The following is a 13,418-nucleotide window of genomic DNA, read 5'->3' on the forward strand; positions in this document are numbered from 1 at the left end:
GAATGAAAAGGGACATGAAAAGACAGCAATTTGATGACATAGAAGAGGTGAAGAAAAAAACAAGGGAGGTACTGCCAGGGATCCAAACAGATGAGTTTGAAAACTTTCCAAGAATGAAACAGCGTATCTGACAAAACTATTAAGTGTAATGGAGAGTACTTTGAAGGTGATATGGTTGCTTTGTTTAAAATTTTAAATACATATTTTTGAAAAAATTCTGGGGTTTTTGGGGTACCCCTTGTATATATGTAGTATGTATGCATTATATAGTTATATGTGCACATATAAAATCTATATTACTGGATAAATATATAGGTGTATGACTACGAGTTTGTATGTCAAGAGCCATACTTTTAGCTATTTGAAAACATGTGTCTAAATTTCACAGATCAATATTGCAAACAACAAAAATTTAATCATTTCCAAATTTCAAAAGAATCCAAATTCAGATGAGCACAATTTGAAACTTACGGATCTCCTGCAGCTAACAAGAGTAAATATCTGGAAGGTATATGATCTGAGGGAAAAACTGTGCTTGCAAACTTCACAGCCACCTGTCGAACTTGAACTTCAGGCTATTTGACACACAAACATACAGAGACAGAAGAAAACGAAATGATAAATACTTCAAGACAGTCATCCAAATTATTAATGATTCAATATTTAAGTTGACATTTCAATACAGGTGTGATAAAATCAATAAAAGCAAGACAAATAACTTATCCAAAGAGGCATTACTTAAAAAGTATTTTCACATCTAAGACTATCATCTAAGATGATAGTCCAGGTAGAGCACGAAGACCCAAATAGATCATAGCTAGAGAATCTCTTTGAAAAGCATAAGCCCAAACCTTGAGTTCACGGTCACTACAGCGTACTATGTACTACGACCACTACCACCCTCCATGGCCACCATGCTTCCCCAAATGTCAAATTCTCAGTCACCTACTAGCGAAATGCATGCATTTTGCAGGAGCCACAGAACATACTTGAAGTCCTTTCCACTTCAAGCAAAATACCTTCAACTTCTTCAGATTATGTTGGAAGTTAAAACTGATCCCAAGACCAAAGTCTCAAATACTAAAATATATTCAATTAACTTAAATAGACTGGTAATCTAGAGAAATAAAGTACGACCAAAAGAGCAGGTTTAGAATCTCTTGACCTTGAAGATATATTCCCATGTGCCTTCTCCCAAGGACATTCCTCCAGCTACAAATGTAAGTGACACAAGATAGTAAGAATGTACTGGGGCTGCTCAAATCATTTGAGGATTCTTGCTATTTAGCGTTCCTTGGGTTACATTAAAGAACAATGATAGTAAAAATAGTAATAATAATAAACCAAACTCACTGCCATTATCAAGTCTATTCAGACTTGTCATCTACAAACTCTCATGACAACAAAATAAGAAAGACTTGAAGAAAGGTATGTATGATGGCATCGGCACGTTTTATACATTCTATTTACCATAATGACTAACTAGGACTACAGTAGAACCAGAGTTCTCAATTGTACAGCTCTAGTGTACAGCTCTAGTGTAGAGACTCTAGTGTACAACTACCAGTTAGGAAGACGGAATAGTATGATTCTTCCTCAAAAGCTACAAATAGAAATACTTTGTGATCCAACAATCCTACTCCAAGAGATATAAGGGCAGTGAAATGTACAAATATATACAAATCTATATTCTTTACAGTATAATTCATAATAGCAAAAAGATCTAAACAAGTTACATGCCTATCAATGGATGAATGAATGAATAAAATGTTTCAACTATTATATATATTAAGTGAATACAACAAATACTTCGTAGCTATAAAGAATGAGCGTGTTACAAGAATACTTTCTTCTAGTAAATTGGCATTCTATGATGCTCACCTTCCCGACACAACCGCTGAAGACAAAGCGGGTGAATAAGCAAATGTGGTGAAGAAAGCTGATGGTGCCCGGCTATCAAAAGATATAGCGTCTGGGGTCTTAAAAGCTTGAAGGTAAACAAGCGGCCATCTAGCTCAGAAGCAACAAAGCCCACATGGAACAACATATCAACCTGTATGATCACGGGGTGTCGAACGAATCACTGAAGACAAATGGGTGCATAAGCAAATGTGGTGAAGAAAGCTGATGGTACCCGGCTATCAAAAAGTCTAGCGTCTGGGGTCTTAAAGGCTTGAAGGTAATCAAGCGGCCATCAAGCTCAGAAGCAACAAAGCCCACATGGAAGAAGCACACCAGCCTATGCAACCACGAGGTGTCGAAGGGATCAGGTGTAAGGCATCATCAGAACAAAAAATCTTACCATAGTGAATGATGGGGGGAGTGCAGAGTGGAGATCCAAAGCCCATTAGTAGGCCACTGGAGATCCCCTTGCAGAGGGGTCTCGGGGAGGAGATGAGCCAGTCAGGGTGCGATGTAACAATGATGAGAAATACAACTTTCCTCTAGTTCCTAAAGGTTTCCTCCCCGCTCCCACTACCATGACTCGAATTCTATCTTGCAAGTCTGGCTAGACCAGAGGAGGTACACTGGTACAGATAGGAACTGAAAATACAGGGAATCCAGGATGGATGAGCCCTATAGGACCAGTGGTATGAGTGGCGAAACAGGGAGGGTGGAGGGAGAGTGGGTAGGGAAGAGGGAACTGATTACATGGAGCTGTGTGTGACCTCCTCCCTGGGGGACAGACAACCGAAAAGTGGATGAAGGGAGACGTCGGACAGGGCAAGATATGACAAAATACCCATTTATAAACTATCAAGGGCTCATGCGGGAGTGGGGAGCGGGGAGGGAGGGGAAAAATGAGGACCTAATGTCGGGGGTTTAAATGGAGAGAAAATGTTTTGAGAAACGATGTACAAATGCGCTTTACACAATTGATGTGTGTATGGATTGGGATAACAGTTGTATGAGCCCCTAATAAAATGTTAAAAAAGAAAAACAAAAGAGTGAGCGTGTTAAGTCCTTGCAGCATGTTACAACATGAATGAATCTGGAGGGCACTGTGTTGATTAAAATAAGCAATCACAAAATGATACTGTATGATTATGGTTTTATAAAGACAAGAATGGATATATAAAGAGAAACCGATGTTCACAGGTATCGACCATGGATGGCAGGGGTGTGGGGAGAAAGGGAAGCACTCTCAAGACAGTAGACTCTTGTTATTTTTGGTTTGGGGAGAGGGAGCATGGGTATGAATGAACTGTCCATAGCTGGACCACAGCCAATAATACTTATAAGAAGTACACAGGGAAAAACTGACATTTCCTACAAGATACGACCATGTAATTTTTCAACAACCACCACCAAAACAGTCTGCCCGTGATTATGCAGACACGTGCACAGCTTCTCTCACTGGCTTGCACTTCACAGACAAGGAGGGCTTGCGGCAACTCTGCATCAAGCAAGCTCACTGATGCCATTTTCCAACAGTGCATGCTCACTTCCTGGCCCTGAGTCACATCTGGCAATTCTCACAATACAGTATTTCAAACTTGCTCATAGTCCTACTCCATAATTAGTAGACTACAATATAATGCAAACATCAATGTATGTGTCGTACGAAAACATAAAATTTCTTGTGACCCACTTTTTTTAAGATACTCACTTTATTGTGGTGCTCTAGAACTGAATCCACACTGCTTCCAAGGTATTCCTATGTCTATGGAAATGAATATATAGGTACATACATATATGTGTATAGGTATGAATATGTAAATACATATGAGAGGGCTTCAAAAATGTCATGGCAAAATGGACATGAAAGATAAGGCAGTTTTTCCAAGAATACTTTTAAGTCCCTAGTATAGTGTGTAAAGAAAGATTTACCTACATCCATGTATGCAAATGCATGTATATCCAATGAATCTCAAAGGGGGGACACAGTATGGATATGATTTAGACATAACGAAGTACCTTGGCAAGATTGGTGTTTTGGGTTTTAAGTATTGGAACCATAGTCTCATGGAAAACTTCAGTTAATTTATATAATACAGTTCACAAAATAAATGTCCTTCATCCCACTGTGGTAAGTAGTACCTGGGATCTCAAAAGCTCACCAACAGCCATCTAACATGGAATCACTAGTCTTTATTCACGCACAGCAGAAGAGATAGAAGCAAGCCAAGGACTCAAGAGAAGAAAGAAGTATCCAAAACTAACAGTATACACAAACCACAGCCTCATCTAACCATAAAAACTAGATGGTGCTAGCTCCCATTAACAACCTTTAAAATCAGGGCCACAATAAATAGATTGTGGGAGAATTAGAGAGAAATGTGAAACAGGCCAAAATTCCTTAAAAAGTCCATACTTAGTGAACCAGTTAAGACTAGAAGACTGCTAGAGACGATTGCCCTGAGATAGTCTTTAAACCTTAAAAAGTCCCCTTTTAGCTAAACAACACATTGGCTCATAAGACAAAGAAGTTCACATATAAGCAAAAAGCTCCCTTAAAAAAAATCATCTATACAAGACCAATGGTCAAAAATTACTCTAAAGCAAAGATGTGAAAGTAGGGGAAGGGACGTTAAAGTACTGGAAGTGGCACAACTAAGGAATGAGACCGACGATACTAGGAAAACTATAACCAACATCACCGAATCATCTGCACAGAAACTGTTAAATGGGAGGAGCTGATACCAAGGGCTCAAGTAGAAAGAAAATGTTTTGAGAATGACGATGGCAACATGTGCACACGTGTTTGAGAAAACTGATGTACGGATTGTTACAAGAGCTATAAAAGCCCCCCAAAAAAACTTTTTTTAAAAGAATCTGTTATATGGAAACTTAATTTGTTATGTAAACTTTCATGGTAAACACAATAAAACATTGTTTTTTAAAAAAAGACAAGACAAGAAAGACACTTCCAACTTGAAAACTTATCATTAAGTCTACCACTGCCCAGTGCAGTCGGACTCACAGTGGCCCTGTGAGCACGGAGTAGCCCTGCCCCACAGAGTTCTGAACAGACCACCTCACCTTCCTCGTAGGTTCAAATTGTCAACCTTTTGGTTGACAACCCAATGCTTAATCCATCGCATCACCAGGGATACATGGCACAACAATCAAAATTATTTTTCTCACATAGAAACTTTACTGTGAAAATTCCTACTCCTCTACAATTAAATTTCCATCCCTCCCCAAAAAAACCCTTAAGACTATCATAGTCCCAGTAGAAAACAACTTTTACTTATCAAAATGGTTAAAGTAAAAACAATTCTAATTCTGTTCTTAACCATGGAAAATATGGCTACGACTGGCCACTGGCCCTACCTTTATTAAGTAGGAAGCCACAAGTGCCTCCATGAGGGTCCGCTGTGCTCCTTCTAAAGTACTGTACGCTCCAACCATCAGAGATAACGCTTCTTGAATAGCGAGTCGAGTCTCAGGTTCTTCCTATAAAAATGACAGAAAGTGTTTCCCTCCCCATTGGGTCTCCAAGGAACAAACGAACAGAAAACACAGACTGGACAGCCGTTTCCCTACCTTACACAGGGCTTCAAAAAGCTGCTGCACAAGAGCTATGTCCTTAGTGAATAAATGAGGCATTCGACTGCAAAAGAATGCAAGACCACTGTTGCTATCAAAAATTTCCATGAGACGAAAACAAAGGAGAAAATGAAGCTACACATTCAATGTTCCTAAAGTTGCACTCTCATTTCTAGATACAAGGTTATCATGACAACACCTACCCAAAGAGCAAAATAGTTTTAAAGGAAATGTTTAATGTCTTTAACATTCTAATCCAAGTAATCATTCTAGTATATCTGTGTGTATCTGTATAAACACACACCTGAAGGGGCTTAAAAAGTTCACAAGAATAGAATTAAAAGTTAATTAATAAAATACTTCCACAAACTTTTTGACGCCTCCTTTATTATCTGGATATTCACTCTTTATAATATGTCATGTATTGAGTTAACATTTCTGATTTTAACACAGAGAAAATCACTAAGACTATATTGCAAGATAAACTAAAAGCTACCATGAAAGGAGCTTGGTTACAGGGGCTATGTGCTGTTACCCCTGCCGCAGCAGTCAGTCTGGGGCTCCAGTCTTTACGTAACAGAGAAGAGTAAGCTCTCATCTCCACAGAACCTCCACTGGAGACAGAAGGTGCACATGGTTCTACTGAGGAAGCATTACCTCAACTTCTCTGTTTTGAAACATTATGAAAGATGATACTCGGAGGAACTAGGATGAGTTGAACTGACTGAGCAAAAGAAAGAAGTACATCTTTAGAAATGTGACCACTAGGAATAATAATATAGATACTACCACAAAAGAGAATTGCTGGGAAAATCTTCATCATTGGGATTATGAGCACTAGCAGTAAATGGCAACAGAAACACTTGGAGCAAACATGTCGATCTTGGGTATTAAATAAATGAGACCCATTTTAACATAAGCCAGTTCAACATCTCATTTCAAGACTGTCAGTGACTATGTTATCATATTGTCTCATGTAAATTTAACTGTCTCACATAGTTTTCCTTCTGGGGAAGACGTTTTAAAACAGCTTTGGCTACTAAATTAGTTCCTTCCTGATTCACAACAGACTTATCCTCTATTCTTTACTAAATGCCACAAGTTTTAAGTTTACCAACAGGATATGGCTCACTAAAATATAATGCCTTGCTTTAAAAGAGTTTACTCACCTGGAGAGTTTTCCAACAGCTGAATATGCCATGGACAACAGTTTAGGGTCCTTGAAATAAGGGGAGAAAAAAGGCATAGTAAAGAGCAAAACTTTTTGCTGCAATTACATGTATTATTTACTCCTTATTAACCATGACTCTCTCTCTGCCAAACTAGACAATATTAGCATCTAAATGGAAGGCAGGGTTTGCAACCCCAGGATCCATGTCAATAAAACTAAAAGGAAAAGCACCAGATGCTGGCACCTCCATTTCACAACAAGAATAAGTTGCACAAGTCACAGAAAGTTTCCCTGAACTGGTGCTAATCTGAGGATCTTTTCAACACTCTGTCACCTTATAATACCAAATTTCATCTTTCACACACTAGGAAAAGAGCTTAACTTATTAGAAAAGTAACCCATGCTCCAATGGACTACGATCTTTCATCTCTCACCTAAATTACATTATGTTATAATGCCATTATCTAAATATCTGCACCGTAATAAACAACTTGTCCTTGTACTTCGACCTTAATACACAGGTCATCAGATGAATGAGTGAGGTAGGTCCCTTCTTCAAGAGAGAGATGCAATCACATGGACTGAAGAAAGCCCACATGGGCTGAATTACTTTACTACTCAGGACACAGTAACAAGCTTACTTCAGCTGACTGTTTTTACCACTGTAGGATTTGCCCTGTCATACCTAAATGGCTACTCAAGAAGTCATGTGTTAGGGAAAAAGTGCAGGTATCATGGAGGGTAAGGGGACTGTTAGCCTGTGGCTATCTAGCCTCTATAATCTACCTAATTTTACCACAAAAACTGCATTAAAACGGTGCTGGAAAACTCGGCTTATACATGAGTATATACAGACGTTATACAGAGAGAGAGTTTGGTTTTGTGCTAATAACCCCAAAGCATTTTATTTCTACCAACCACCCAAAGCATCTATTTATGCATGAAACTAATCTGAAAGGCTCACTAACTCTTAAAAATCACACAAATAGCACTCAATGGAAGAAAGAAAGTAGAGGAGCCTGGCCCAACACTACCCACAAAACGTAGCTGAACAACAAATGAGCCACTTCTCACAAGTTACTGAGTCTCCTAAGGGCCTTCTTTTGCCTGAACAATTATGTGTACTATCTCAGTTAGTCCTCACAATAGTCCTGAGATGGGTAGTATTATTTCCATTGTTCAGACAAGAAACAGAAGCATAAAGAACTTTTTAGTTTACTGACCAAAGAATAAAACCAGGATTCAACTTCAAGTCTAGCCCCAAACAGCACAATCTTGATTACTATACTATTACAAACATGCATTCATGTTTACTTAAAACTTAGAAAAATAATACTAACAAAAACTCGCTGGAGATAAAGATACAGTCAAGGAAAAGCAGGATTCCAAGTCTACAATTCAAGGAATGTTCATCCCACTTAGCTTACGAAATAAAAAATTTACTGAATGCATGTTTACATAGAATTTTGAAATCAATAAAATCTCAGTCCCTAAGAATTAAGTTTCCTAATGGAAATAAGTTTAAAAATACATTTTAAATAATTTCTTTAATTCTATCTTAGCACATAGTTCCTAAAAATACCATCAAATGCAATTTGCTATTAAAATGTAATTTAAACAAGACCCAACATATTCATCAGTCTTCTTCACTGATTTCTAAATAGAGCAATATATATATGATAATTTATGAAATTTGTACCATTTTAAGTTGAAATGTTAGGAAATGATGAGTAGTAAGCTATGTATAGAGCAGAAACATTACAGAAATACTTTAAAATATAAAATTTCACGGAAGTGTCACTTACTTCTTTATGCTCATTGATTAGTTTGGTGAGGCCGTTCAAAAGCATTGGACCTAACGGTTTAATCTTGATTTCTGGACAACTTAAAAAAAAAGCAACAACAGCACATATATGAAATAAGTTATCCATAATTTAAGAACAGCTTATAAGTGCTTAACTTTTCAGATAATTATTTAATGTAATTAGAAAATGAAACTGAAACAACTTAAAATAATCTGATGAAAGTTGACATTTTTTTTAAAGATGAGCAAATGCTTTTGCTTTGTAGGTAAGATTGGTAAAGTGATACACCTGAATCATTTAATCACTCAAACAGCTTGAAATGATTAAGTTCACGAAACTTACATTATACAAATGTGATGCACAAACTGCAGAGATAATGTTCTTAATTTTGAGTTTGTATTTGCACCAAAAAGTCCATCATACACCACCTATGAGAAAGTAATAATGTCAACAATACCAACATTGAGATGTCAAGATAGCAATTCCCTATTTTCAAATACTAGCCAGGCTTCACCAGCAGGCTCACTGTACCCTCTTCTTCAAAATAAATACCCTTCAAGCAGTGCAGAGAAAAGAGCATTAGCTGACCAAATGAAAAACTAATCCATTAGCTCCAACAAATATTAGTGGAGCAAAAAGTCTGCACAGCTTATGGGTCTACCACTAGGAAGCAGTAGCAAAGCGCAAACCCACACCACTGTGGGCCATCATCGCTCACTCTACCACTCCATTACACACAGGGGACACAGCAGGTAAGGTCGTCTTAGAAAGATTGTTTCTTTACTACAGTCATTGAACAGAAGCTATAAGAAAAGCATCAAAATAAATATATAAACTGAAAGCATCCTAAAGGTGTAATCTGGGTAGAGGCACTCTCTATGGTGTGTGCAAATCTTTCCCAGGGGGCAAAAATGATCATGCAGCAGGTGAGCCCACTGTGAAAGCTGAAACATCTGGAAAAGATTAGCCTTACACGTAAAAAAAACCACCTCCCTACACTGGTTTTGAAAACTATTAGCAGTATTCTGATTTTTAATTAACAATATGTGAGCTGAAAGTGTTTTGAACAACTAATATACAACAGTCACCATGCTACACAGTGTCAGATATAAAACAAGCAGGCACTGCTATCAAAACAAGTTAAAATAAACACACAATAAAAACTACATAGAGCAAGATATAATCAAGTGTGACATTATTTGAAATGGACATTTTTTTAGAAAATTAATCTGATAGTGCCTTATTATGTAGGACAAATGGATAACAGAAGCAAAAGAATCAGAGAACTAATAGGTGGGTTTTTTTGGTGGGGGGTTAGAATAACTAACACTTATGAAACATTTATCATTTAAATGAGACTCTTCTTTCATCACGATACCAACACCACCTTCCATAAGGCATCTGTTATCTCTCAATGGGTGACAGTGTCTGCATCACGAAGGTTTACAACCATAAAGCCCCATGAAGCAGTTCCTGCTCTGTCCTATGGGGTCCCTGTGGGCTGACACTGACCCCATGGCAGTGATTCTGGTTTGGTTCCCTAATTAAATAGAAACAAAAATTGCGAGGAGTCCATTTTTTCCTATGAAAAGAACAAATTACCTGGATATTAGCTGGGAACGTTTCAGCAGCTTGTCTAGAACGTAGGAGATGGGGGACAATCTTTAACTTGACCCTCGTGCTCACTGGGTCCCTTTTCAACTCTGGCTTCAGAACTGCTCCCTGTCGAATATGCATGATGGTAACTCTTTATTTCAAAGTTATTTGGAACCAAAAGTGTTAGGAGATATCATCTAAATCGGCAGTTCATCAGTTTTCATCTCAGGACCCCTTAACATTCTTAAAAATTACTAAGGACTCCAAAGAACTTTTGTTTACAACACAAGCCTACCAATATTGGACATTAAAGATGAGAACTATCTCACTATCTGTTCATTTGAAAATAATAAATCCATTAAATATTTCCTCAAGTGACATATATTTTTATTATACCTAAAGTAAACATACTGAAATAAGTAGCAATATTTTACATTTTTTTCAAATGTAATATTTAATATTCACCTTTAATAGCAGTCAGCTGGGTTTGTATATCTGCTCTCGTTCAATTTTTTGGTGTATGGGTGTGTGGCAGACAACACACCAACCCAACCTCGGATTATTTGTATTTGGAAAAGAGGGAATGATTTTAGCCTTTCAAATAACTATGAATACCACATATACTCATGTATAAGCCAAGTTTTTTGCACATTTAGGTGCCTCAACTGATATTCGGGTAGGCGTATACTTGAGTACGTATGGTAACTTTTGATATTACCAAAAAACTTGACAAATTATAGTTTAAGGTTGAAATGTGGTTTAGAAGACTTATGTACAAACTTCACATACTGGTTAAATTGTACTGGCCTATCACTTTGAATAGGTCTCTAACTGATATAAGCTTTTGTAGTATCATTAGTGATTTAGAAAATATTGGGTCACTGAATCATGTAACTATTTCATCACACAATATTCAAAATCAGTCACATGTTAACATCACCAACAACCTCAAGCTGTCAAGATTAATCTGAACACAAGTGCCTCAAAATTTTAATTTGTGCAAGAAAACACAATTTTTATCACTACCATCATTGCTCTTATTGTTTTTGAGGTGCCAAACTCATGGTTCATTCTAGAAAGAATATATGACAAATACCAATAGTTACCAACTTGCAAATCTACTCAAGTAAAACTAGTACTCTATGATAAAAGCTGATAGCTCTACATGCAACTCTATTGGACAAGTGCTTTTCCACAGGACAGTCACCAGACGTCAGTACAAAATAAGTGTTTTATGTGTGCTTCTTATTGTGTCACACAGAATATCAAAAATATGTGAATTTGGGGTAGAGATTTGCTGAAGTTAGCCAATTTTAATGCCTCATCAAGCATATTCTTAACTGAAGCCTCCCTCCACCCCCTCCTCCTTTTTTTTTCTTTTCTGCTCTCTAACCTAAGGGTGTGACAATGAAAAAGACAATGACTACTAGTATTGCTTGGTGACACAGCTGTGATTCATGCTAAGACTCCAGCAATTATATTTTTGCACCATCACAGCAAGTATAAACTCAATAAAAAAAGATAATTTCATATTAAATTTTACCTCATGAGTCCTTAAAAGGCTCTCTGTGACTCCCCACAAAGACCCATGGAGAATATACTGAGAACTAGTGATCGAATCCAACCTCTTCATTTTCTACATAAACCACCTAAGGCTCAGAGGAGTTCTGTGATTAGCCACACCTCTCCTCTACAGCAACCACCTGTAATCAGGCAGCAATAAAGTCAGGCTAGGACCAGAGTGCCCAGTCCCAATCCACTGCCCTTTCTGCTACACCACACAATCAATTTAATCTGACTTGAAGTAATATGCTTTTTAGAAGTATTTAAGTTTGAAAAGCAAGTATGTAAACAAAAGGAACAGACCCTGTATGCTCAGGTTAGGACTTGGAATACTTTCAAACACTGAGAACTAAAAAGGACTTGGGTTATTAAGCAAACAGCTCCCTTTGGGCCTTCACATGAACTCACCTATTATTACCAGTTCTAGACAGAGAGTCAGCAAACTAGGGCTCTCAGACTCAATCTGGCCCACCACCTGTCTCGGTAATGGCTGTGAGTTATGAATAGTTTTTACATTTTAAAAAATTGCTTTAATCATAATAGTGTGACACTGTAATATTACATAAAATCCACACTTTAGCGGCCATAAAGTGTTATGAACACAGCCCCTCTTGTGTGATTACGTGCTGTCAATGGGTGCGCTCACATCACCAAGCACTGCACAGCTGTAGCAACTGAGCCTGTGGCCCATAAAGACGTCTAAATAAGTTTGTTGCTCCCTAATTTAGAGAATATACCATCGATTACTTAAGAGCCTAAATTGAAAATATCAAATCAGAAAAATTAAATTACCAAGATTTTAATATGCTAAATTAGTAAAACTTTAAAACTATTTCCTATAGCATAGGCTCATATTATATCAAAATAACAAAACACTTTTTATAATGGTGTGAGAAAATAAACTAAAACAACCCACCTCTTTTGTCTTCAATGGTATATCTCCAAGGTATACCTTGTACATCTTGTTAATAATGGCAGGGTTATTCCAGTCAATCAAGCTACAAAAAAGTTTCAACATAACTTGTTAAAAACTATGGGTTCCTCCCCACTCCACTACAATTTTATTTCAAAAAGTCACAGTCCCAATTATTTGCTACCAAGTAAAAAAAATATTAAAAACACAGATGAAATACGCAATTATAATCAAAGAGGGGAAAAAAGGAAAGGCACCAACTTCTATCAAAGATGATCCTACCTGAACCGCTTAAGAAAAGTGGACTGCGTTCCTGTCTAGGTGAGCTCTGAGGGCCATTATCATGAAGTTGCAGCAGAACAGAGCTATAGTATACCCTGGTGCATGGCATGATTCTAAGATAAGGAGTTCTTCTGTTTAAATGACTCAGATACTCAAAAGTGCTAAGAGTCCACTAGAGTCATAACCATAGGAAGCTTACAGAAAGACCAATTCCCACCAAGTTGACTCTGACTCGTCACTACCCCTCATCTGCCAACACTGTGCTCCTTAGGCTGATTGTGTGGGAGCAGGTTGAGAGACTTTTATTCTGAGGTGCCTCCAAGTGTAGTCAAACCTCCAATCTTTTCAGTCACAACCAAGCACAATGGTATACGACACTCTCCCCCGGCCCCTTTCTCTAATATTGTCCCCGCAACTCTCTCCTCCTCCTTGTCTACCAGCACATCCTAGCAGTTTCGACACATAATTCTTTTTTTTTAAATCATTTTATTAGGGGCTCATACAACTCTTATCACAATCTATACATACATCAATTGGGTAAAGCACATTTGTACATTCATTGCTCTCATCATTCTCAAAACATTTCCTCTGCCTT

General features: G+C 37.6%; 1 protein-coding gene across 1 annotated transcript in view; it reads right to left on the minus strand.

Annotated features, from left to right (window-relative positions):
* The window catches only part of ECPAS (Ecm29 proteasome adaptor and scaffold), a 97,509-nt gene that overhangs the window by 50,742 nt on the left and 33,349 nt on the right, over positions 1-13,418 (minus strand). The window contains exons 9-16 of the mRNA XM_004711038.3: positions 12,545-12,626; positions 10,072-10,191; positions 8,812-8,897; positions 8,470-8,548; positions 6,663-6,712; positions 5,491-5,557; positions 5,278-5,400; positions 472-575 (exon numbers count right to left, since the gene is read on the minus strand). Coding sequence (XP_004711095.2) covers positions 472-575; positions 5,278-5,400; positions 5,491-5,557; positions 6,663-6,712; positions 8,470-8,548; positions 8,812-8,897; positions 10,072-10,191; positions 12,545-12,626 — 711 coding nt within the window. The remainder of the gene's footprint in view (positions 1-471; positions 576-5,277; positions 5,401-5,490; positions 5,558-6,662; positions 6,713-8,469; positions 8,549-8,811; positions 8,898-10,071; positions 10,192-12,544; positions 12,627-13,418) is intronic.

This window comes from Echinops telfairi, unplaced genomic scaffold, assembly GCF_000313985.2.
Source record: "Echinops telfairi isolate 266 unplaced genomic scaffold, ASM31398v2 ScPeMD7_7410;HRSCAF=8448, whole genome shotgun sequence".
Classification (NCBI taxonomy): domain Eukaryota; kingdom Metazoa; phylum Chordata; class Mammalia; order Afrosoricida; family Tenrecidae; genus Echinops; species Echinops telfairi.